The 27,843-nt window shown below is 42.5% G+C and overlaps 1 protein-coding gene across 7 annotated transcripts in view; it reads left to right on the top strand.

The window, feature by feature from the left end:
- Positions 1-27,843, top strand: part of LOC134226876 (multiple epidermal growth factor-like domains protein 10) — a 447,567-nt gene that overhangs the window by 90,261 nt on the left and 329,463 nt on the right. For all 7 annotated transcript variants that reach the window (XM_062707957.1, XM_062707948.1, XM_062707983.1 and 4 more), the window contains 3 exons: positions 319-870; positions 27,292-27,441; positions 27,522-27,662. In XM_062707957.1, coding sequence (XP_062563941.1) covers positions 528-870; positions 27,292-27,441; positions 27,522-27,662 — 634 coding nt within the window. In that variant the 5' untranslated portion in view covers positions 319-527. The remainder of the gene's footprint in view (positions 1-318; positions 871-27,291; positions 27,442-27,521; positions 27,663-27,843) is intronic.

Genomic DNA, 27,843 nt, shown 5'->3' with positions numbered 1-27,843 from the left:
ATTCCAAAAACGATACTAATAGAGATGTGCACATTTTTCGAATTTTGAACTGTTCAACTATATTTATCACCCTCATGAGTTATTAAAAGGGATTTCACCCATTCACCCCACTGAAAAATGTTTATCAATAAGTCTTAACTTGATTACTGCTCTGCCAAGCCTCGACGGCGTGTATGTGTCTGACGTACCTAGTTGATTTCCAATTATCACGCTCAAAAGCACGCGACCCATCGCTTCGCTCTCATCATCGCATAAACTGATTACCATTTTTCTGACCTCAATTTTCACCATCATATCTTTCTCTCCACCAATTTCCAGGCGGGACCACCCATCGAGCAGTGAAAAATAACAACGTCTGTCGGAGACGGAAGCTTTTAAATTCCCCTCGGGGGGGTTCGTACGGTCGACGTCGCTCAGCATCGCGCTCGTCCAGAGGCCGGTGACTTAAATTGCGAATCCGCTTACCCCACTGCAGCCTCACGACGACAACGACGACGGCCAATGGATGAGGAACTGGAGAGTACGCTATGAGTAGTCGAGGGCCTTCGAGGCCCCACATAGAAAGTGCAAGAGCAGCAGCAGCAGCAGCAACATCCCGCCGCAAGATGGCAGCAGTAGGTTTAAGCAAGAGTGGCAACAGCAGCAGTGGTAGCGCATTGATATCAAACAGAGTGGCGATGGCGACATCCTTGAGCAGGAGCGGACCGACCAGAAGAAACAACACCAATAACGGGATGGCCATGAGTTCGTCGTTTCGTGCTGTGCGGTCGGGTACTATGTTCAGCTTCCAATTTCCACTGGTGGCGATCTTGGCGGGAATGATTGCCTTTGGAGTTTGCGGCGTCTGGGCAGAAGAAGCAGAACCATTCGGTAAGTAGCGGAACGTTTTAAATCTTGATTGGTTTGGGCGTGAGCCTTTTTACTGCCTCGCTGATCTCTTGCGGTGCTGCAGATTAGTTTTAATTTGGAAAAATAATCACAGCTTTCTCAATTTCTACTTTTCACATACTGAAATTGGACGCGAGAAAACTTTCAGCTTCTTCTGGATTCATAATTAATTTGTGCTTCGCAAATCTTGTTCTTTCCTACAAGCATTAAAAGTTTTTGTAAATCTTGGCGTAGCTTAGACGACTTATTGCACTTATTTCTACCATCTGTGATCGAGCGGATTCAGTGAATTTGTCATTACAACACCAACTCAATTTAAATGCACACACTTTGAACGTTTCACATATTCTTGGGTATTTCGCCGAGCAGAACTGTTCGGTAATATTTTTACCAATTTCTTTTCATCTTTCCATAGTTTATTTGTTACAATTCACGTAATATTTGCAACACGTTTGTCGTACAATTAGGATGTTTTGGAGTCAGTTCAATTTTACAGACATTATGAAATAAAGATTTCCACTGCACTGTTCCCAAAATGTCGAAGTTTGCTCGAAGGAGCTTCAGTGCAAAGATACCTTTTTTTTGGACCTCCACTGATTACGTGACGGCTCAATTGAAAAGCACTCATAAATCAAAATTCAATGCAATCCTTGAAAACGAGACTCAGCATGGCTGGACATCATTTGTAACTTCAAATACACGTTAAAATACACGTGTTCTAATGGCTATCAGTTGATTCAACTAGAAGCGCCTAAGAAGCAATGGACAGCGTTACCTTATAAGTGGTAGCTGAAATCGTTGACCTTAGATCCTATCTCTCCCGCTACACTGGGGATATAGATACTTTTGAGCAGTGTGTAGCGGTGTAAATCTGGTCATATTATTATGAGCACTGCAGTGCAGGTAATAATATGACGTCCCCTAACCCCTAATCCTACGGTATCAAGCGACCCGTGTCAAGGGGATGCATGGTCTGAGGGGTGAAATAAATAGCAGGCCGCTAACGGAGCCTTTGATGTATCTGGGCACCCCTCACAGTATAGCGTACCCTTACCATGTTATTGTGGAGCTCTGGCGTGGCGGATCAATTTTCTCGCGCGACTCGTGGGACTAAAATGTAGACCAAAACAAAACAAAAACAAATTTGGACCCCTTCGCCAGACAAAGTGGCCTTAACAGGTCGCCAGGGGCAGGCGATACAGAAGAGCGTGGCAGGTCGGAGGAGCCGCCCATCGAGATCAAGATGGACGGAGCTACCCTGACCAGGGTCATCACGGAAGTGATGACCAGTCACAAGGAGAGTGGAGGCCAGAAAATGGAGGTGATTACAGACGTAACGGACGTAATCATGTCCTTTCTGGATAACGGCGGGAAGTACAGCAAGGATCTTAAGAAGTCCGTGCAACATGGTTGCAGAGGCAAAGCAGGAGTGGAAGTCCTTGCTGCAGGCAAGTAAGGAGGCGGAACGAAAGATCCACCAACTTACCAAGGAGAAAGAGTTGGCAGTGAGCCAGGCGGTGGAAGGTGGAAGCCGAGTCGATGATTCGAGTCCTTACGGAAGAAAAGCAGCTGGCAGAAAGCCATACTGCACAACTCCGCCAACGCAGTGCTGTTATTGGAGAAACTCCAAAGCTTAGTAAGGTCGACCTGAAGGGAGCTAGCGCTAAGCCGGTATTGCACGGGAGAAGGTTGAGCAGGTAACTGGCCCTAAGGAACGACGGAAACCAGTTCCTCCTTTTACGAGTAGTACCGAAGTTCGCCGGGAGGAAGGCCTGCTCTGGAGGGATGTTATGAATACCAAAAAGGCGAAGAAGGAGCGAACAAAGAAGAAGGACAGTGGCAAAGCAATTATCGTCAAAGCTAATGGTAAGAGCTATGCTGACGTCTGAAGGCCTTGCGGGGCGATAAAAAGCTGGCCTAGGGGATGATGTCAACTGCATCCGCAGAACGCAGACAGAAGGGCGAGATGACCCTCACCCTGAAGCGGGATGCGGCGCGGAAGAGTTCCGCGTATAAAAAGTTGACAGAAGAGGTGCTGGGTGATGCGGTTCAGGTGAGGGCCCTATGCCCAGTGCAGGTAAGCCTGGATGAAATTACCGAAGCCGGTGAACTGGTAGCTGCACTAAGAGATCAGTGTGGCGTTGAAATCCAGGATACCGCGATTCGGTTGCGGAAAGGTTATGCTGAAACGCAGGTTGCCTCATTCCAGGTACCTCTGGCTGACGCCACGAAGGTACTGGATAAGGCCAAGCTGAAGGTGAGTTGATCGGTATGCTCGGTGAGCGCAAACCCTGCTTCAAGTACTTCGATTACGGACATAAGTAATATGACTGCAAAGGTAATGATCGGAGTCGGATTTGCTGGAGGTGTGGAGCTGAAGGTCACAAGGCTCACACCTGCCGGGCCGCACCGAGGTGTTTGCTCCGTGGTCCTGGTACAGACAACAAAAACTCATCCGGTGGACAAGCTTGTCCGGCCTCCAGACGAGCTCGGTCATGCAAGTAGCTCAGCTAAATCTCAACCACTGCGAGGCAGCGCAAGCGCTGTTAAATAATATTGTAGCGAGACTAACTAAACCATTAGTTGTAGCAGGTGACTTCAACGCGTGGGCAGTTGATTGGGCCTATCGGTTCACTAACGCTAGAGGTCATATCTTGCTAGAGTCTCTAGCGATACTGAACACAGTCCTGCTGAACGAGGCCAAGCGACAACGTTCAGAGGACCGAATGGCGAGTGATGCATCGATGTGACCTTCTGCAGCGCGGAATGGACGGTGGAGCCTGAATGGAGGGTTCACGAAGGGTATACTGCTAGTGATCATCAGGAAACACGTGTTATGGTCAGCTATACCCCAACTTAACCACAAGGGCCAGTCCACCCTGAACTGCTGGAAGAATCACTACGGTGGGAAAATCGGACTCTAGGCTTTAGTGGTAGTGAGTTATCCGCTAAGCCTCTCTAATAAAGATAAGGTATCCGATGTCCTAAGACGAGCATGAGACGGGACAATGCCCAGAAGGACTATGCCACGTCTTGCCAATCTCAAACCAGTATACTTGTGGAAGAGCACGATAGCTGATCTTCGCAGAACCTGTCTTAGAGCTAAAAGAGGGTTGCGACGTGCTAGAACCGAAGCGGACAGGCTAAAAAGGCGCCGGGCGTTCCAAACAGCGAGCAGAGCTATGAACTACGAAATCAAATGTAATATGACAGTCTGCTTTGAAGAGCTGTATTGGATGGCCAATAATACTCCATGGTGGTGATGCATACAGGATAGTGATGGCTAGGCCTCACGAGAAATCCCCGGAAATGTTAACCAGGATCCCCGGGAGAGCCTTCGGCATACAGACCTATTTTCCTACGACAACACGACGAGGGTGATCTTAAATAGATTGACGGACTATACGGAGTGTGCTGGTGAGGTTCCGCTAAGGCCGTTCTACCATCGAAGTAATTCGGTCGATGTGAAAATAGAAGGCTTGTTAGCGGCATGGATACAACCCCGGATAACCTCGTTGAGAGGATATGTCAGGAATAGGTTATAGGTAATGTGTTCACAACAGCATCTCAACAGATTATGTCGAAACTACAGCGCTGGTGGCGTCTTGAATAAAACCAGTAGCTACAGTAGAGACTACTGTGATCCGACAACAAAAATGCCGCGGGTCGGCTGCGGTGACCTCTGTATGTAGATGTAGAGGTCGTTGCGGTTCCCGCGCGGTGTTTGTTGTCGGGGTCCTCGTCTCAAACGCGAGTTTATGATACATACCGATAGGTTACTATCATAGCTTGCGATCGACGAGTAGTGAGGTTACCACCCTTGAAGTCGATGTTGTGTTATAATGTCGAGTGTGTTAACATAGGCGTGAGCGTTTTCAATAGTCCTCCCCTGATGCATTGCTTAATTGCGGGCCGGGGGATACGGACTGGCGAAAGGGTTTTGGTTTTAGTGGGTCGGTTGAGCCCATCCCCACACTACCTGAGTTAACCTCCACAGGTGTCTGTTTGCCGATTTCCCTTTAACTTTGCTCAAGAAAAAAAAAGTAACGGCAATAAATAGGTATGTTTTTGGGTCGGGTTTCTTCCACTGCAGCATGTTTCGAAAAATTGTCTGCTGCACTACCACCTGAGATCGCTTCTGGACGCCCTGGTCTGCTCTCCGTGAAATTCTGAATGAAAATGACGCGCGCACGCAAAACACTCTTTATACATAGAAAAACCCAGATTAATCCACCTAGCGGTGATGGTGCCTTTCTCGACCTTCGTAAAATGTGTGTGCTTGAAAAAAGATGAGCTAGTGGCTAGGAGTAAAAAAGACAAATTTCTTTGTCCGTTCTATGAAAATCAGATTATTTATGGCAAAGATATTGTAGATCCAGTTGAAAACCGAAAATCATATTTTGTCCCATTTCCGGATGTCGCAACTGCATCGCGAGTGGTGCCCGACTATGGCACAGTTGACCCCATAGTCCGATCTGGCCTATTTCAAATAGGAAACAATGGGACAGGATTCTGCGTCGAATGCAACTTGTTGCGAGCAAATCGGTTGAGGATAAGTGCCCGAAAAATGAGTGACATTTTTTACGCGATTTTTTCGTAGGATTTTGTATTTTGGCCATAACTTTTGATCCCATAGTCCGATCTGGCCAATTTCAAATAGGAAACAATGGGACAGGATTCTGCGGCGAATGCAACTTGTTGCGAGCAAATCGGTTGAGGATAAGTGCCCGAAAAATGAGTGACATTTTTTACGCGATTTTTTCGTATGATTTTGTATTTTGGTCATAACTTTCGATCCCATAGTCCGATCTGGCCAATTTCAAATAGGAAACAATGGGACAGGATTCTACGTCGAATGCAACTTGTTGCGAGCAAATCAGTTGAGGATAAGTGTCCGAAAATGAGTGACATTTTTTACGCGATTTTTTTGTATGAATTTGTATTTTGGCCTTAACTTTTGATCCCATAGTCCGATCTGGCCAATTTCAAATAGGAAATAATGGGACAGGATTCTGCGGCGAATGCAACTTGTTGCGAGCAAATCGGTTGAGGATAAGTGCCCGAAAAATGAGTGACATTTTTTACGCGATTTTTTCGTAGGATTTTGTATTTTGGCCATAACTTTCGACCCCATAGTCCGATCTGGCCTATTTCAAATAGGAAACAATGGGACAGGATTTTGCGTCGAATGCAACTTGTTGTGTGTGAATCGATTAAGGTTAGGTGGCCGAAAAATAGGTGACATTTTTTGTGATTTTTATGAAAAAAGGTATTTTGGTCATAACTTCAGATCCCATAGTCCGACCTGTCCAATTTTCAATAGGAAACAATGGGAAAGGATTTTGCGTCGAATGCAATTTGTTGCGAGCAAATCGGTTGAGAATAAGTGCCTGAAAAATGAGTGACATTTTTTACGCGATTTTTTTGTATGAATTTGTATTTTGGCCTTAACTTTTGATCCCATAGTCCGATCTGGCCAATTTCAAATAGGAAACAATGGGACAGGATTCTGCGTCGAATGCAACTTAATGCGAGCAAATCGGTTGAGGATAAGTGCCCTAAAAATGAGTGACATTTTTTACGCGATTTTTTCGTAGGATTTTGTATTTTGGCCATAACTTTCGACCCCATAGTCCGATCTGGCCTATTTCAAATAGGAAACAATGGGACAGGATTCTGCGTCGAATGCAACTTGTTGCGAGCAAATCGGTTGAGGATAAGTGCCCGAAAAATGAGTGACATTTTTTACACGATTTTTTTGTATGATTTTGTATTTTGGCCATAACTTTTGATCCCATAGTCCGATCTGGCCAATTTAAAATAGGAAACAATGGGACAGGATTCTGCGTCGAATGCAACTTGTTGCGAGCAAATCGGTTGAGGATAAGTGCCCGAAAAATGAGTGACATTTTTTACACGATTTTTTCGTATGATTTTGTATTTTGGCCATAACTTTCGATCCCATAGTCCGATCTGGCCAATTTGAAATAGGAATCAATGGGACAGGATTCTGCGTCGAATGCAACTTGTTGCGAGCAAATCGGTTAAGGATAAGTGTCCGAAAAATGAGTGACATTTTTTACGCGATTTTTTCAAATGAATTTGTATTTTGGCCATAACTCTCGATCCCATAGTTCGATCTGGCCAATTTCAAATAGGAAACAATGGGACAGGATTCTGCGTCGAATGCAACTTGTTGCAAGCAAATCGGTTGAGGATAAGTGCCCGAAAAATGAGTGACATTTTGTTGAGTAGTTTTGCGCACACACACACACACACACACACACACACACACACACACACACACACACACACAGACATCACCTCGATTCGTCGAACTGAGTCAATTGGTATATAACACTATGGGTCTCCGGGCCTTCTATAAAAAGTTTGTTTTTGGAGCGATCATATAGCCTTTACCGTATACTTAGTATACGAGAAAGGCAAAAACGAAGCAGTGGGCCAAAAGGCCCGTACCTTACATCAATCTGATGTCCGTGTTAGGCATGCATGAAAGGGATTGATTAGTTCTGTTTTTTCGGGTTTGGAAAGAAATAATATTTTCAATAGTTTAACGTTGATAACGAATAGTATCGATGGATTTGGCAAATTGCTGGAGAGTTTCCAAATCGATTGATAAGAAAATCTCGAAAATCCATCGAAAGATAAAGACGCTATTAGCGTTTGAAATCTTTCCTAATTTGTGACGGTCTCGAATTTGGATGCAGAAGAACCCTGAGCTGACATTGCAGGAGTTTGAAGAATATAATGGAAAAATAACTTGTCAAGAATTATATCCGAAAGCTTTCAAACGAAGCATAGAACAGTCGCGACAGTAGAGTTCGATATCTGTTTATATTTCCTGTTGTCATTCGGAACAAACTAGAAAAATATGGAATTGTTTGGGACGGAGCAGCAACTAACTTTGGTGAATTCGACACTTCTCACTAGTCCTGACTAGATGAGCTTACTATTCGCTATACTTCTAGCAATGTTACACCAGATTTTGGAGTTTGTTGGAGCCTTGACTCGTTTGCCCGTGGTTGTTACACGCAAGCCGGTGAACATGTCATAAGAAAGTCTAATAGCCACTTTGAGCTTTGGGTGTGGTGCGAGTGTTATATTCGTGGTTACCTGGTGACTTCAATTCGTCTGGCAAATGGATAACGCCATCCAGTCGATCAGCAGACAAACCTTCTCGGTGGGAAGTAAGAATCGTTATCGTGGGTGGACTCTAATATGATTCGCGGTAGAAAAGAGTCTCAGAGTTAATTGAAGGCACGTGGTCGAAAATGTCCAATTTTCTAAACGGAAGTCCGAAAAATGGGTCCCCTATATCCTCATCTCGCGTCAGTTAGAAAGCGCGTTTTCATTACGGGAAGCGTGATTATCTCGTTGGTTTATTTTTTAAGCGTGACCGAAGTGCCGTCTTCGATTGGACGATTACTGTAACGTACCCGGTTCTGCCAGCATGTCGCTGGTGAACGGCTACTATCTGCGCCCGGGAAACCCCGGGGGTTTCGACAATGGCGCATATAATGCCACTTACATGCTTTATATAATGCTTACTGGTTACCTGGGCAGAGGCAATGTGTGGTCACGAATTACGACTCCACTAAATTGACTGATGACTACCTTCGAAAAAAAATTGGCTTCAGGAGGCGTCACAAGCAGGCGGGCTCAATCCCCCAGAGGACGGCGAGGGACTTAAGTTATTTACAGAAAAAGCTTCCCAGCAATTTTGTCGAATATATACAACAATAGCATCTGCTATTTACGCGTATATTCGTATCCCAACCCAGCCAGAAGTCTTCAAGCCCTGTCTATTCCATCGAAGCGCCTTCGGTTTTGGCTACCCTCGGAACTTGTGCCATGTTACCCATACAGACGCTTAGAAGCCATGCGCATGATTTACGATTTAGATATGTCCAAACCGGATGTTCTAAATTCTTCAAACCAATTCATCTTTCTAGACAATTGTGCTTGGTACAAAGCCAATAGCAATCCATTGATACTGGCGCTCAGAGAGATGTACACATGGTTTACGATTTATATATGTATGTCCAAATCGTATGTACTAATTTCTTAAAATCATTCTGCAGTTCAGACCAACTGATCTACCTAGGCAACTGCGCTCGATACATAGCCAATACCAATCCATGATGTTCATATAGCCACAGGCTATTATTTTGTGCAGAGTCTTAATTGAGTCGACTTTCTTCCATATCCGATTATTATAAAGGATTTTCATATCTCCTGGACATAAAAAGTTACGTGTCACCCTGATCTTTTATTTTTCTTCCTAAGCAATGGAGGGGGAATCTGCTCAACAGACAACCTGGGTTGACCAGGAAGTGCGGGGTTAGGGATCACCGAGGGAGGAAGGACTACATCCCCGACCCGCTAAACCGTTTCCGTTGCTGCCAAGCCCATAGTCCTTTCGGTACAACCAGAAAGTAATACTTCAAAGGCGGGCCAGTGCACAACGCACCTTCGAGGTTAATTGCTTGTCCTTGCAGCACCGAACATCGTCACTCGCTTTTTTAGAAGAACACCATGGTATCGTGCCAGCGCGTTGCCGGCTTTCCAGGTGGCCTTACTACGCCCTATGTCCTCGGAAGGTGGGAAGGGTCGACTTCGCGCCTGCTTCCCTCTGCACGACTGGTATCAAGAATGATGATGCCGCGTGCACGCCAAATTGACCTTTCTGCGATAGGGCCTATTCGCCAGCACACAGAGGGACTTGCCGACGCGGTGCCTACGCCTGCCCCAGCCTTGACGAGGACCCCTTTCCGTCCTCGGGCTCGGAACCCGCCCGGTTGACCAACGCCGCGAAAGCGACGATACCATGTTGTTCTTCGCGCGTCCACTTGTTCGATAAAAGGATCGAGTTCGACCACAGAGCATGACCACCGGTATGACCCATGGAGCCGACTCCGATCCCTTGGACCACCTCTTATTTGCGCCTGAACTAGCCATCCTTGAGTCCACGCGCCACCTTCTGTGTAGCTCCGAGACGATTTGGGCGATAGCCGATAAAACGGCGTTCCAGCCAACTTCATCTTTACACATCCTCCGAACTAGGTTGTCCGGGGTAGTGTCCAGACCACATGTGGCAAGCATGTGGTCACGCATTGCGCGAAAACGTGAGCACACGAACAACACGTGTTCCGCCGTTTCCTCTAAACCTGCGCACACCAAACACTCGGGCGAGGCCGAGCAAGCCAGCTGCGTGACCTGCACTGTGATTTTGCAGCACGCTTAAACGCCGGGCACATCGAACCCCCCATGGGTTGCTTGCTGTTCACAGCTTTGCTGGAACAAATCAAACAATTGGCAGGGTTCGTGCAGCATTGTGCCTTATGTCCCTCCAATCCGCAGCGTCGGCAGAGATTGCTTCTGTCAGGGCCTTTGCAGTCCCATTGCTTGTGCCCCGGTTCCAGGCACTTGAAGCAAACTTCGGGTTGCTCGTATATGCCCACAGAGCATACCGACCATCCCACCTTGACGCTCCCTAACTTGACTACCTTGGAGGCGTCCGCTTCAGATAGCCGAACCAATGCTACCTGTGTCCCTGCCGGACCTTTCCGTAGCCGAACGGCTGCGGTGGGCGTCTCCACTTCACACTGTCGCCGCAGTGCCGTGACGATCTCTTCGACTTCGGTGATCTCGTCCAAGTCTTTTATTCTTAGATTCGCCTCCGTAGTGAGTGCGCTAACCTTGACCGTCTCGCCTAGAACTTCCTCCGCCAACTTCTTGTAGGCGGTCCCCTTTTGCGAGACGCCCCGCTTCAGCTCGAGGATCATCTCGCCCATCCGGGTACGTCTTATTCGACGTACGTCGGGGCCGAGTTCACCGAGCTTGACGTCACTAATCATCGCCTTCAAAACGTCCGAGTACTTAGCCTCGTCCGCCGTGATGACTAGGGCATCGCCCCTGGAGCGATTGGCGCCTACCCTAGACTTCTTGCTACTCTCATTCGCCTGGGCCTTCTTTTCGGCCCTTGACGTCTTCGGTTTCCTCTTGTTCTTGACCAGGGTCCAGGAGGCGTCAACCCCCTCTATTTCCCTGGTCTGGTGCGGCTGAGAACTTTCAGCCTACCGTAACCCCTTACCACCGTCTTTCCTGAGTGGACGGACCTTTCCAGGTCCTTCCTCCCCCGGTTTTGGAGGTACCTGGCCGGGGTTCAGCCTCCCAGCCCCACTACCCTTGTTCGGGGTAGTAACCCTCCGCGTTTTGGAGCGGCCCCCAGGGAGCTCATCCCCTGGAGACTGTCTCCCCCGTTTTTGTGTCTGCTCCGTTGGAGCAGTCACCCCCGACGTATCCGCAAATACTTGAGCCTCAGTCTGGGTAGACTTTGGTACCACCGTCTTCGCTGGCACGCCCTCGGTCGATTCGACCTTGCCCGAATCCACGAATCCTTGGGCCTCAATCTGGGTAGACCTCGACTCCACCGATTTCACGGGTTTACACTTGGCCGTCCCGACCGCCCTCTCCAGCTTGGCGTCCAGCATCGACTTTCAAAGTTTCTGCAAGCTCCTCTTGAGGTCCTTGCTGATATTATGCTTCGATGACGCAAAGTCGATGATGGCGTCCAGCTGTTCCGTCGCCACCTCGAAGGCCGAAAGCCCATCGCGTTTGCGGTTCATCGCCTCCACAAGCCATGGGCCGTCAATAACCCCTACCGGCGTTTTTTTTTTAGCCGAGAGGAAGGTTGAGTGACCCACGCTGGCGCTGCGCACTGAGCTGCCGACTATTGCCTCTGGCCTCCTAGGCGGAGACCTGAACAACCCACCTCTTACGAAGGGGTTGTCGCCTACACTACTACCACTAATTGAAGATTTGACTTGGTTTTCCATTTTGGTCCCACGAGTTGCTCGGGAAAAGAGGTCCACCACGCCAGAGCCCAGCATGACGCGGTAAGGGACAATTACTGTGGAGGGTGCCCAGGTACCCCACATGCTCCGTTAAAGGCCTAGCTTATTATTTCACCCCCCTGGCCATGCATCCCCTCGGCACGTGTCACCCTGATTTCGTACAACGGATTTGTACTTTAGACAACATTCTGCGACTGGTTACCACTGGCGTTTCTGTCAGTTTATCACCGAAGAAATCAATAATTCTACCATGTAATCTCCCTGTGACAAGACTGAATCACCATTTTAAACTAATTCCACAAAAAAAAACGCAATCAGTACAAAACCACATGAAAAAGTTGCCAACAATGTATAAACAATTCAACAGTTGCATTTTTCACATCACATTTCAGGCGAGAAGGGCATGACCAACGCCAGGTGGATTTATTTGGATGGATTTTGATCATGAATGCGTGTACAACTAAAAAATATAATAGTAATATACATTTGAATTCAAATGAAAATCATTTTATCGGCTCTGCTTCCCGGCATAAAAAAACTACTTGCAACAGCAACTCGGTAAATTGGAGCCGAGTCTATTTATTTCTTGTGTTTTCCGGTTGAAAAACAAAACTCAATATGCATGTATCAAAAAGTTAAAAATAGAAAAGATGTACGTCATTGATAATACCATATACCAAACAATTCCAAGCTTGATGGGTTGGATATCTGAAATATCACTTGTTCAAGCTGGAAGAATGCTCGGTTTCTGAGTCAAAAACATTCTATTTAGTCTCTATACCCCGAGAAGTCAAGAAAATTTCCTATCCGAAACTTTTGCTAGAACGAAACTAGAATTCGAACTTAACAATCTTCAGTATAGCCTGTTTTACAGCCACACTTTTCACCGTTAAGCTACGGGAGGCCATCAGGAACTGGGATGGAGAAGCGATGATGAACATTTATATTTAAATGTATTCATAATTTTATTTATTTTACGGCCCGACATAAACATCCACTTATCGGAGCGGAATATTTGGACCGACTGTTTCCTACCATTTCTTTGAAATTATTTGTTATTCGGTTCCATCCCAATTTGCTCCGATATGCATTCGTCTTTTTATTATACTTGTTCACTTTCGAAAAAAAAGCTAAACAATAAACAATATAACGGTTTTTGTTCAAATCCTTTGCTTTGGAGTAGGATTGGAATGGCGAAATGAACATAAACCCAGGAAAGAATATTCAGCCATCGATTTTGCCAGATATAAGATACAATCACTATTCTCTAGGAACTAATTTTCCGGGTGACAAATTTTGTTTGCGGCGTACTGCATTGGCAGTCATTGGTTTTAAAGATTCGAAATTCTTTCACGATGTTTTGTCACTGTCGCTTTGTTGTGAATGGAAAAATTACGACTCCCCCGGCCCCTTTCAGAGTGTCATTGTGGCAGGAAGGAGAACACGAACAACAGCGCACAGTCGGAAGATTGGCGAGTTTTCCTTGGTGGCAGACGGGAAATCATAAATCACGAGTACTTCTATCCGGCACAAAGAGTATCATTATTATTGGTGTAGTGAAGGGCAGAGCAAAAGCTTGACTGTTGTTTATTTTGCTTTCGCTGACAACAATGGCAAAGGGAAAAACGAAAAAGGACTTGAGTTATGGAATTCATTAATAATCTATGGTTCGCCATTATTTGATTGCAGATTTTGTTACAAGGGTGTTTTCTTGTTGTGGGGTTTTAGGAGAAGGTACATGTTGAAAAGTGATTGCTAGTAAAAATGTTTAGAAAAATGCATGGCTATGAAAAAATAAAAATTAATACCCCTAGCAAACTAGATAGCCAATTATGGAGAAGCATGGTAAATTAAGCTGATTATGGACGATTGTTAACACAACATTTGTTTTGTTTTTGTATGGCGGTTTTATTTCAAACATAGCCTATAAGACTACAACAGCCAGTTACTTATACTGCATACCGTGTTCATAAACATAGATAAAATATCCTTCCCATAAATGTGGCTCGTATATGTGCCTGACAACATGAAAGGTAAATTTTGGCAACGGTGAAGTCCTTCTAAAAGTGGTTCCGCTTCGGGCAAACCGAGAGGATAATGGAGCACGTCAGCTCTTGTGTCTACTAAAACAAGAAGCAATGCAGCTTCCTGCAAGCAATGGCATATAAGCTCGTCATATTATGCTTCACATATTTCCGTTTAATTATAGTCTGCGATAAGCCGAGACAACTAGCTGTCTGGGGAGACGTAAAACTTATCGAATATATTTCATCTCACTGGTGCCCCGTGGAAACATTCGCTAAAGTATGATAATGATGCAGCAGAATCTTCTTCATACTAGAGCATCTAGTTCTAAGTTTCGGTGTAGAACTATTTTCACCATATATCATGTTTGAATACGTTGTCAGAATAGAGGAGTTGATGCGTTCCATAATAATAATTTCCCGTAAAATATGCGTCGGCCGATCCAGCCGATTCACAGGATAAAGAGAATTTATGCAGTGAACTGAATGCCGTTATGTATGAAGTTCATGATCTAGGTACGTGGCCGATTCCAATGCGAAGATCGCCTCTAACAACACGGACTATGAGCGTTTCATGGAACATGATGATCTTGGAGATATAAACAGTAACAATATCAAAAATTTGCTCTGAAATACCATTTAAATATTAAGGTGAAATTTGGTGCGCCGGTAGTCCGTTATTTTAAAATAGAAATGTCCATCAATACTAAATACAGGGCTCGATTCCTGTGGTAATTCTGCACCTTTGGACCAATTTAAAAAAAAATCCCTAGGAGGAATTTTGAGAAATCTTGATTTAAAGTTTTTAACTAAGAAACTTCAAAAAAATTCAAATAAGAATCCAAACAAAAACGTCAAAAAAGATGTCCAAGTGGTTTCAATAACTTTGTATTTGTTTCTCGTTTCATATCATTAGTTTACATCTAGCTGTTCAGTATTCTTGCAACATGCCCTGCCCATCGTACCCTTCCAGCTTTAGCTACCTTCTGAGTACTGGGTTCGCCGTAGAGCTGGGCGAGCTCGTGGTTCATCCTTCGCCGCCATACACCATTCTCTTGAACAACACCAAAGATGGTCCTAAGCACGCGTTGCCGTTATTATGAATATAAATATTTACAACTGACTTTTCTTACCAAACTGACTTAAGTTTGTTGTTGTATGGCTAACTTGTTCGAGTTTAGTATAAGCACAGACAAACAGACGTAACAGCTTGAACATTTTTCTGAAAAATCCATCGACCAACTCCTCTACCACCATCTTGCGAGCATGTTACACGAAACAATGTTTCGTATGACATTGTCACCAGAAGGCGCTGGTGTGAAATGTCAAACTCGAAGGATTACGATACCAGCGCCTCTAGTTGTGAAACGCGCAAGCGATCACATTCAAAATGATCGTTGAAGTCATGGTCGATGGTAAATTCTCTAGTGTTACGTCTGTTTGTCTGTGGTATAAGTGTTGCTTTCCATGTTTAATAGTCATCAAATGCTTCTTCAAAACCATGCTCTAGTTTCAAAGAGCTGAAAATTGTTAATGTTTAGGTAGAGTAACTTCTTCTTCTTCTTATTGGCATTGCATCTCTACACTGGGACGGAGCCACCTCGCAGCTTAGTGTTCATTGAGCACTTCCACAGTTATTAACTGCGAGGTTTCTAAGCCAGGTTACCATTTTTGCATTCGTATATCATGAGGGTAGCACGATGATACTTCTATGCCCAGTGAAGTCGAGACAATTTTCAATCCGAAATTGCCTAGACCGGTACCGGGAATCGAACCCAGCCACCTTCAGCATGGTCTTGCTTTGTAGCCGCGCGTCTTACCGAACGGCTAAGGAGGGTCCAAGGGGAAATCTCAGAAAGTGATTTTGAAAAAGCTCCGCCAATTTCATATTTAACGTGTTACGTCATCCGACGAAGATCTAACCTGTTATATAATGCTAAAAAACTACACTACTTCAAACAAATCTTTAAGCTGTCGGTTTCTTTCCACCAATTTCTTCCGTACTCCAAGTTTGATCTTTACTTCTGATGCTCGAATACATTTCATCCCACATAAATAATTTAAAAAAAATGTATAATACAAACTATAATCTGATGCTCAGAATGCTTTAATTCATGCTCAGAATGTTTTCGCCTTTTGGCATTCAACAAAGAGTCTACAGTCAGCACGTGAATTCTTGAAAGCTTCTGAACGAGAGGTATTATTATTGACGGCTTCAAGCCATACAAAAAACATACCAGTTAGGTGAGTTCAGTCAGTTTTAATAATTATTGTAATTGCAATAGAGGCAACAGCTGCAAACTGGATGTAAACAACATACACCACTTTTTGGACGGCTTTGTAGGTATTTTGAGGATATTGTTGAATTAAAATATAGATTCTTTTGAAATTAGTTAAAAATTTCAAATCAAGATTTCTCGAGATTCCTTCTAGGGATTTTTTCAATAAATTGGCCCAGAGGTGCAGAATTACCTCAAGAATCGAGCCCTGTACTTGTTTTGGATGGATATTTTTATTTTATAATAACGGTCTACCGGCGCACCGTGATCTTGAAATTCGCTGGTCATTCCTCCGCATATTACCCCACGAATTTTTTCTCCAAAAACGCGCTGGAATTCCCCCAATTCTACCGGAAATTGCGCCCGATTCTTCCAAAAAAATCCCTCGGAATTCCGCCAAATTTTCAAACGGAATTTCACCGGTAATTCACTCAGGGATTCCTTCAATAATTTCGCACGGTAATTTCCCTGGAATTTCTTAGAAACAAATAATAATAATAATAACAGATTAATCCACTTAGCAGTGAAGATGCCTTGTAACGGTTCGCGTCACGAGGTCAAAATGTTATAATAACAAGTCCACTTATGCGCCAAGCAAGCAGGGAAATTTGCTTGCATGTGGACCTGCGAGGGTACTCCCGGTGAGACTCCTCAGGGCGAGTCTATTCTTTAAACTGAATCCCGACCGAACGTATTGCAATTGACCCGTTAATCCTCACTACCACAATAACCAATTAATACGCGAGAGACTAAATGAGGGCCCTCCTTAGCCGTGCGGTAAGACGCGCGGCTACAAAGCAAGACCATGCTGAGGGTGGCTGGGTTCGATTCCCGGTGCCGGTCTAGGCAATTTTCGGATTGGAAATTGTCTCGACTTCCGTGGGCATAAAAGTATCATCATGTTAGCCTCATGATATACGAATGCAAAAATGGTAACCTGGCTTAGAAACCTCGCAGTTAATAACTGTGGAAGTGCTTAATGAACACTAAGCTGCGAGGCGGCTCTGTCCCAGTGTGGGGATGTAAAGCCAATAAGAAGAAGAAGAAGAAGCGAGAGACTAAATGCAGAAAACCCACAGAATCGTTTAGTCAAACCCCCTTCCTCTTAGCATGGCATAGGTTGGGGCCTCTTGTGCTTCAAGCGATCAATAAGTTAATTAAGTTTTAACATTTTTGTATTTTTACAATTCTTATTTTTCTTCACGCGTGATCTCCGAACTACATCTAATGCATCCTCTTCCCTTAATTAAATGTTCTTCTTCTTTGGCACTTATTCTTGCGATCGATCCTTACCCTACTTATGTCTATCTGACCTGTTTTGGGCCTCCAGTGGCCGGGTGATGTCCATTAGGCACCGGTACTGTTTACCAGTTAACTCGGTGGCGGTGTAAACAGCGGTGGTGTACTGGTTCGCCACCAGCACGGTCGTTGGAAGGCACCGGAGTTGAGAGCGACCGTACAGAGAGTGGATGGCGGTTCTTACTCTCGCATGAAACCGGTACGTGAGCGAAGAGTCGACGATCGCTCTAGATGGTACGTATCTCTGTGCGGACCCACAGCAGTTGGGTGTACGAGAGCGACGACGATCGCTCTGGATGGTGCGTATGTCTGTGCGAACCAGCCTGGTGGCATCCCTATCTCACACAATAGGTTTGTTTTGCAGCCAACATTGCGCGACTGTATCCCACTGACAGTTCTGTATCCTAATGGAAATCAAATGTGATGTTTATAAACAAAACACATACCATCATGAATTTTACACTGAGATGTTGGCTACAGAAACATGGCGTCGTGCCAGGTGGCTGGTGCGAACCCACAGCAGTTGGGTGTACGAGAGAGCCAACGACGATGCCGGAGTCGGGTTGTAGCAAATCCACTTGATGATGGTCGGTCTGCTTACGTAGCAGTGGCTTGTACCGTGCATGCATGTAAATTTGTCCTCTCTCGGAGATTCCCTTCAAAGCCAGTAGAGGGGTGGATACCCTCCGTCTTGGCCCTAGAGTGCGCGAGGGTCGGATGCTGGCTCGACGACGAGGACTGGCCTACAAGCCGCCGGGCTTCGGATCCGTCCCTAGGAATAGCTTGGCTAGTCGCTATCCCCTACACTGACACCTTCACTTGAAGGAAAGTTGTGTCCTTCAAGGAGAGAAACATAATAATCGTCGCATTACAACTGTGGCTCTGGTTTGAGGGTTAATTCGCTTTTAGGTCAGAATACAAAATTACCTTTGGCTTCGAGGGAATGATGCACGAGCTGCCTGAGCGGCTCAATTTTTCTAGTGTTGGTTCACAATTTGTTTTTTTCTTTTTATCTCGTTTCTAAAAAATAATTTGTTACTTCTATGTACTAGCAAAATCATTTTCTAACTCACTTCGTTAAAACCACACTATAGCACAAGGGCCAATTGAAAAAGATTATTTCGCTTATAATTTGGATCTAGAATTAGGGTATAATATAATTTTAGTTTCACGGGAATATTCATTAAATTTTCACTAACTCACTTATGATAAATTCGGTTCTTCCACTAGCCGATCTTTGTTATCCACTTCTAGGCTTTACACTGTCTAGCTTGCCAATCAAAAATAGAATTGAGCTTGACTAAACATGGAGCTAAACCGACGCTATCTTTTTGCCACAATCTATTGTTTCCGAGATTAACGCTCATCAGTTGATTTAACAACTGATAACCCAACTGATAAGCGAATCTGGTGATGAGGAATAAACAAGCTATTGCCATACATAGTTCATTCAAATGTAAAGTACTCTCTTTACAAAACAGAGGCGCTCGTACTACTGAAAAGATATGGAATAACCCTTGCGTGTCTCTTGCGAAAATTTCATATTTGCTTGCATGGTGTAAGTAAATTAAATTATTATAAAACTATGACCAAGTGTTTTCTGTAACCACGTTACAGCCTTTCTCGTGCATTATAAAATATATTGAAGAAGTCACATTACTAAGGTCGAAAAAGCTCTTTAGGAGAATAGATCACATTTTTTCTTTTATTTTGCATGTTTTTGTATTGGTTGAAATTCATTGCCACGATTTTCAAAAAAAAAATATGTCTGGATTTTTTGTGTGGGAAAATAATATTTATTTTGTAGAAATGTTGTAATTGTTCATGTATCGTTAATATTGATTTATTTATGGAAATTTCGTATTTTTTCAGTTGAAAATTTTGATTTATTTATGGAAAATTCTTCTTTTGTAATTTCAATTTTAAAACTGGTAATATTTTTTTGTTTTGTGGAAAATTCTTAATTGTTTATGGAAATTTTGTATTATTTATGAAAATTTCATTTTATTTTATATCTACACCCTTATTTCTTTATTGGAAGCTTCTATTTTTGTGAAGAAAATTTCAAATTCTTTATGGAACTTTTATTTTGCTCCCTTTTTACATACACCACTCCGATGATTTCAAAGACAATGAAGCATTTACCAACTGAATGTTTCGTAAATTGGTCGGTATCAGGTCGAAGCCAAACATAAAGGCTATTAGGTATAAAGTCCATTTGGCATAATTGCATTTGAACTTTGACAAAAGAGTGGTTATTTTAGCATAACGTACATTTGACATAATTTGGAGCTGTGAACGAGAATTCGATGTTTTTTTCACATAGAAGCATTTAATCTAGGAATATTTTGATAAATTTTGAGTGATTGTGCAATTGCACAACATGTGGAAGATTCAGTTCGAAAAATGTATTGGAGTGTAACCACTTCCACCAATGTCTTAACCTTCCTAGCGCATTAAAAAAACAAATTGTGCATTAGCGGGTCAAAAATGACCCCAACTTGAATTCACTCCCAAAAGTTCATTCTCGAACCGATTCTCAATCTTTTGGAACCAAATTGAAGCTAAGGATTCTGCGGATTCCCAATGGAATGTAGCCATTGTCCATGTCCATGGATCAACACAATTCCTGGTTATTTCACGATTCGGTATCCCTCCGGAAGATCTGAAACGTTCGTAAAAATGGTCAATTCATTAAACTTATCATAGAAGAGCGCGGTTTTTTTTTAAGTTTTCTATTTATGAACGCTAGGGGCCCTCCTTAGCCGTGCCCCCAGACTGTGAAATAACCAGGAATTGTGTTGATCCATGGAAATTGACAATGGTTACATTCCATTGGGATTATTGCTACGCAAATTGATGAGCATTTCCAAAATCACCCTACGAAAGGCAACAAATCAGACCGTAACGACATCCGCGGAATCCATACCATCAATGTGGTTCCAAAAGATTGATAATCGTTTCTAAAATGAACTTTTGGGAGCGAATCCAAGTTGGGGTCATGTTTGGCCAGCTCATGCACAATGTGTCACTTTTTTGTTGTAGCATTCCTAGAGGTCGCTGAAAGCTGGTTACCACCCTCATATGTTCGTTTTCAAAAGTTAGGAAAAGTCAGAAAATTTCAAATCCCTATCTTATTTGGTTACAAAGCTGCAACGTTTTTGAATCATCTCTGGGCCAAAATAGACCCCAATGCACTAGGAAGGCAGCGCCTACTTTTAAGAAAGGGTTTACAGCCATCATTTCCTTAAGCCAGATAAGCGCCTAATTAAAAACAAAAATAGATCAATTCCACCATTACCAAAGCTTAAGCACCTAATTAAAAAAAAAAACATTGTCTTAAACCGGACAAGTCTACTTTTAAAGAAAGAATCATATCCACTAATTTCGCGGAATTCGAGCATGGCGAAATCTGATTTCTTTATTTCGTTTCGCTTCGTAAAATTACAAAAAATTTCGTTAGAAAAAACAAGCTTCTAACGAAATTTAACGGAATTCCGCGGAGTTTCAAAACAAATTTAAACTTGAGCCATACTTTATATTATCAAAAATTTTCATTTCGCATCTTCTTTCGATAGCTCTTTCGTATAACAATTTTGATGGTTTGTTCGTTTCGAGTCAAGATGCGCAATACCACCCCAAGTTTAAGCGCAGGAGAATGAACCGCTTAAGTGTAGGAAGGCATAAAGGAAAACAAAATGCATTTGGGTCATTTGGCCGAAAGGATCGTTTAGCCGAAAGGGTCATTTGGCCGAAAAGGTCGTTTGGTTGAAAGTTTCGTTTGGCCGAAAGGATCGTTTGGCCAAAAGGGTCATTAGGCCGAAAGTTTCATTAGGCCAAAAGGGTCATTTGGCCGAAAAGGTTGTTTGACCAAAAGGGTCATTTGGCCGAATAAGACATTTGGCCGAATAGGTAATTTGAAAATTGACAAATTTGGAATGAGAACCCGGGCAGAAGCCATGAACAGAATATCAAAACATGATATGGACTTGATTGATATAAGAGATAAAAGAACAGGCAACAATATCAAAAATTTGTACCGAAATATCATTTAAATATCAAGATATGCTATGGATAAGAACAAACTAATGGCACATGATATTGATCACTTATTACAAATAGCATAACTTGATCTTCTCATGATATTTTAGTGCAAAATATTGATATTATCGTCTGATCTTTTATCTCTTATATCAATCATGTCCATATCTTATTTTGCTATCTTATCAACTTTTGATATTAATGAGCTATTTTCGTCTACTCGGGAAGAGGGACGTCTCAATTCTCACTATTCATTTCTCTCTTCTCACTGTAAAAAGTGAGAAGCGATACGTAGTAAGCGAGTAGTGAGATGTCTCACTTCTCACTCCTAATTTCTTACTTGTGAGATGTCTCACTTCTCACTCCTCATTTTTGTTTTCTCACTGTAAAAAGCGAGAAGTAAGAAACGAGGAGTGAAAAGTGAGAAGTCTCACTACTCACTCCTCATTTCTCACTTCTGACTGTGAAAAGTGAGTAGTGCGAAGTGGGTAGTGAGACGTCTCACTTCTCACTTAGTACTACTCACTTTTTACAGCGAGAAGAGAGAAATGAGGAGTGAGAAGTGAGTCGTTTCTCTTCTCATTCCTAATTTATCTCTTTTCAAATGACCTATTCGGCCATATGACCCTTTTGGCCAAACGACCCTTGCGACCAAAAGACCCTTTCTGCCTAATAACCCTTTCGACCAAATGACGCTTTCGGCCAAATTACCCTTTCGGTCAAATGACCAATTCGGCCACACGACCCTTTCGGCCAAATAACCCTTTCGGTCAAACGACCTTTTTGGCCAAACAACTTTTTCGATCCAAAGACCCTTTCGGCCAAACGACCCTAATGGCACAAATCTCCCGAATTGAGATGAACGTGCCCCTGGAGCCGGCGTTCTGATCGGTCAAATAACTTTCGGCCAGATGGGTTTGAGCCTTCCCCGAAATATACATACAGCCCCCGAGAATTGAATATACATTTTGTGAAATTATTTGACTATTTGCACAATATGAGTGTGAAATCGATCATGTTGCTGCTGGTCACGGGACGGCAGATAGTCCGGGAGAACGCGAACTTCGTCCACACTAAATATTTAGTCGTTTATCAAGGCGGCTTCACATACATTACTTTTTCAACTAACCATTAATTCCTTTCCTGTGGCGCTCACGGAGATGCAGAGCATTCGTGGGTCTCTTATACCAATTGACTGTAAGGACGTGACCGGCATCGTCATTGATCATGGATTGGAAACTGCACAAACTCATATACAAGGACAAACAGACAAAAACTAGTAAGTTTATAAGACTATGGGTCTCCGAGCCTCCTATAAAAAGTTTGAATTTAGAAGGAAATGATAGCCTTTTGGTACAACTTTTTGTATGAGAAAGGAAACATGATTTCTTCATACGTGGCAAACTGCTGCCGTTAAAACTTTGCGATCACATTTGCGAAATACATATCGTTATGCATTTGAGAAAAGTACACATGATCGTGCACAGGAATTTATGCTATGAGGTGAACCGGTCAAGGGCCGAAAACATCATTAATAAAGATAATTAAAAAAAAAAAATTATGCTATTTTATAAATTCTCTATCTGCACATACGCCTGGGAGATGTGGATAAATGTTTACTTAGTTAGGGTTAGCTCAATACCATAAAACCACGCTGATGAGAAAATAATTTTTAAGTGAAATAAGGTTTTTAACAGAATTTGAATCCATATATGAAAAAGCATTTGTTTTGTTTTCCTAAATTAAGTTAAATCGTCAGGAAGGAAATCTTAACTCATTTTTATTATATAGAAGATATGCTTGCTGATATAAAACCGAAATGATATCAAATTGAACATATTCGGGAGCACACACTCCACAAGAATTTCTTTTGAAAGCGGCACAAATTCTGGGGAATCGCCTTATCGCAATTAGTTTATAAACGGCAACGCAGCGATTTATCATAGCCTGTTTCTTCTGTTATTATAACTATATTGGTCGCAAGATAGTTATTTGACTTCGAAAAAGTGGAATCGGAATTGCATACGTAATGTAGGTAGTAAAACCAATTCAATAAAAAAAAAAATCCGCGGAAAATAATAAAATTTCGTTTCGTTTCGTAAAATTTTGTATTGAATGCACCTTGATTTCGTATCGTTTCGAAGTCTCGAAAGTAAAATTATATTTCGTTTCGTTCCGTTTCGAAAAGATCGAAATCAACAAAGACATTTTAAATTTCGTTTCGTTTGGAAAAAGTGTGTTATCGCATACCCTTAGTCGCGTGTGCTTCAAGACACGTGGATTCTTTTTCGCAAATTTCATATCAATTTGTCCATTTAGAAACATGTGATGTGAAGCCAAGATATTTAACAACAAAAAAAAAAGATTATAATTGCTTTATACTCTGCCTAAGCATGCTTTCTACGAAAGGATAGCTTAGCTTAGCTTTGACTGACTACACATATCTATGGTTGCTACTCCGTGATTAACCAGAATCAGTGAAATTGCACAAAGAATCAACTGAATGATTGACTGGGATTGTTCAAGCATTCTCAGTGTGCAAGTTTCAGTGACTCTAAAATTCAAATGATCAATAACGGCGCCGGCCACGTCCTTGTAGTCAGTTAGGAAGAAGGAAGGAATATTAGTAGGTGGTTTTTGCTATTTGAAGACCGTGTTTACCTCTGCGTCTCCACAAACACCACAGGAAGGATTATCAGTTAATTGGTAGGCATCGTTGGATCTGGATTCATTCTGATAAGCGATACGACCGTGCCATTATTTATACACAGTGATTTTACCTAGCCATGAATCGGGCGCGAAAAGTAGAACAAACTAAATACCGACCTACCGGGCGCGCAATGCAGAACACAATATTTCGGCCGATCGCGCGATCGTTCTTCTGTCCGAAACAAGAGAAATCACGCACTAAACTGATTTTTATTACCGGCCGCGCAATGCAGAACACAATATTTCGGCCGATCGCGATCAATTTTCGTGCGTTCGCATTGGGTTTTCTTACAACTCACCCTATTGTGCAGTTACAAATATTTCTGCAAATAGTTTGCAAATTGGACGGGGAAAGTTGAAAAATCATTAAAATACAATAATAGAGTGAGTTGTGAGGGAACTCAATGCGATCGTACAATTGATTAAGAGTGAAGGGTCGTTTGGCCGGAGTCAGGCCATTTAGTCGAATGTCATTTGTCCTAATGCCGTTTGGCCGAGTAGATAGGTCGTTTGTTCGAATGCCGTTTGGCCGAAAAGTAAAAAAAAAATCCTCAGATTACGAGTAGTGAATAACGAGTAATGAGAAGTAGGAAGTGAAAAGTGAAAAGTTAAAGAAAAAAGTGAACTGAGAACAGAGAACTTCTTCTTTTCCCTTCTTATATTTTTCTTTCTTCTGTCTTCTTTCTTCCGTCTTTCTCCTTTCTCATTTCTTCTTCCTTCTTTCCTCCATTCTTTTCTATCTTATTTCTTCTTCTTCTTTCGTCTTCCTTCTTCCTTCTTCCTTCTCCCTCCTCCCTTTTTCTTTCTTCCTTCTTTATTTTTCTTTCTTCTTTATTATTTTCTCCTTCTCCTTCTTCCTTCTTCATTTTTCCTTCTTCCTTCTTTATTTTTCCTTTTTCCTTATTTTTTTCTATGTTCTTCCTTCTTTCTTCCTTCTTCCTTCTTCCTCCTTCCTCCTTTCTTCTTCCTCCTTCCTTCCTTCGGTCAAACAGAATTCGGCCAAATAACCCTAAACCGTTTGGCCGAAACCCTTTCGGCCGAATGCCACTAGGCCGAAAGTTGTTTGGCCTAATATACCATTGGCCGAACAGTCCATTAGGCCGAATGGATCATTTGGCCGAAAGGGTCGTTTGGCCGAAAGGGTCATATGGCCCAAAAGGGTCATATGGCCCAAAAGGGTCATATGGCCCAAAAGGGTCTAATGGCCCAAAGGGTTATATGGCCTAAAGCGTCATATGGCCGAAAGGGTCCTATGGTCGAAAGGTCATATGGTCGAAAGGACATTCACTCAACTTGAGTGAAATTTTCTTAGCGTGTTTAGCTTAGCTTAACTTACCTTTGACTGACTACACATATCTATGGTTGCTACACCGTGATTGACCAGAATCAGTGAAATTGCACAACGAATCAACTGAATGATCGACTGGAATTGTTCAAGCATTCTCATTGTGCAAGTTGCAGTAACTAAAATGTTCAAATGATCGATAACGGGGCCGGCCACGTCCTTGTAGTCAGTTAGGAAGAGGGAAGGAATATTAGTAGGTGGTTTTTGCTAGCTGAAGACCGTGTTTACCTCTGCGTATCCACAAAAACCACAGGAAGGCTTATCAGTTAGTCGGTAGGCATCGTTGGATCTGGATTTACTCTGATAAGCGATACTACCGTGTCATTCTTTTTACACAATGATTTTAGCTAACGAGCAGCATTCTGTACATACTGCAAACTATGGAAGATCGCACTTGTCTCGACCGAAGCAAAGCGCAATACAAGCGCATGATCCACCGATTATCAAAAAGATATTTTTTCTACCGCTCGCGACGAATAACACACGCACTGTGCTTGATGATTACTCTTGAATGAATTTTTTTTATGTTTTTTCATAAAAATCGTATTTTGGTCAAAGCTTCCGATCCGGCCAATTTTCAGTATGAAACAATAAGACAGGATTTCTCGTCGAATAGAACTTGTTGTGAGCAGATCGGTTAAAAATAGTAAGTTTTTTTTGCGCATAAATACATACACACATAAAGACGCACACACAGACATCACCCCAATTCGTCGAACTGATTCGATTGGTGTATAACACTATGGGCCTCCGGGCCTCCTATAAAAAGTTTATATTCAGAGCGAACATATAGCCTTTACGTATACTAAGTATACGTGAAAGGCAAAAATATAACGCATTAGCTAATAAAATGTGATGAAGTTTTTTAATAACTTCTTCCAATTTGAGAAACTTGAACACCAGCTGAAAACAAATCAAACAGAAATAATTTAATACAGAGTTTTGCATCTTTCTCACGTTCATTAGCTCACTATATCACTTTGTCTTTGGCACAAAAACAAATGAAATATTTTACCACCAAAGAAAGTAAATCAGTCGTCACGGAAGAAATAAACCTGAGAGTAAGTTCAATTCACTGAACTTCGGGATTGCGTGCGGGAAGCCAAATAGGAGTTTGGCTCTACTCCCATGCTGAAAAAATATCTACTGTCGCGATTCACCCAACTGAAACTACACAAGCTTCGCTTTCCGTATTGCACTGCGCCGGATTGTTTTGTTTTTGACAATCGAAAAACTTAAAAGTTAAGAGGCATAAGAACTCAAAATTAAAGTATTTTCGTCTGTGAGGCAAAATCAGGTTATGCTTAAATTCCGAATTATATTTTAACGTTTTTCTGTTTCATTTAACTACAAATTAACTGAATTTGACAAAACTAAATATTTGAACAAGTTGAAACTGAACAAAATATTTAAACGAAGTAATTATTTTTCAATGAACTTCAATAAATAGTTATTATTTTGCATAAACAGATTAAACGTCTAACACTACAGAATTCCATATGGAGAAATACAAAAATGAATCAGATATTGACAAAAAGTGAGAAAAGCTTCTGTTCCTCCTAGCTACTTACATAAGTTATAGATACTCTTTTCTGGACATATTTTTGCGGCTTATTAAATTTGAACGACTTACCCATGAGTTGTGATCCAAGTTTTAAAAATCGCTGGGTTTTCTTCATATAATGTATTAGCACTTTTCTCTGGTAATTAGCTTTTGCAGCTTTTCGCTTTTCACAGTTTACAGTGTGTGGCACGGAAATCGTTATATAATACCCCCACGAGGTCTATAACCATATTTTCTCCACGGTTCTTCGTTGAATATTTTACAGAACCAGCAGACCGTATTCTACTGTACGGTGATAAGTGCGACGATTCCGGCGTATGTAGTTTTCCCGGAGGGCTCTGCCATCCGGATGAACATGTGTGTCGCTGCGAACCTGAGCTACCGGTGACCAATAACATCAATAAGTGCGGGAAAGGTAAATAGTTCGGAGGAGCTCTAGCCCTCGGTAATTGTTGCACGAAATCATTCACCAATTGTTCCACTCACCATTTGCAGCGGCATCGCTGAACGAGGAGTGCCTTTTCAACGAACAGTGCGAGATTACGTACAGTCGGCTTGGATGCAAAGAGGGACGCTGTCGGTGTCAGTTCGAATGGGAACCGATTCACATGACAAACGGGACACTGGAATGCATCGGTAAGATATTAATACTGAGTTGGGTCACATTGTTTAATAGGTTAAAAACACAACTTTGAAGTGAATGAGGACAGTTGAATGTTATTGCAAATAGAATGCAACATAGAATAATCATTGCCAAATTTAAAAGTACTGTTGAAATAGGAGTTTAAAAGACAAAATTTAAATCACTCAAAAACAC

The sequence above is a fragment of the Armigeres subalbatus genome, chromosome 1, assembly GCF_024139115.2.
Source record: "Armigeres subalbatus isolate Guangzhou_Male chromosome 1, GZ_Asu_2, whole genome shotgun sequence".
NCBI lineage: Eukaryota > Metazoa > Arthropoda > Insecta > Diptera > Culicidae > Armigeres > Armigeres subalbatus.
Note: the sequence above shows the minus strand (reverse complement) of the source record. Positions and strands in the feature narration are given on the sequence as shown.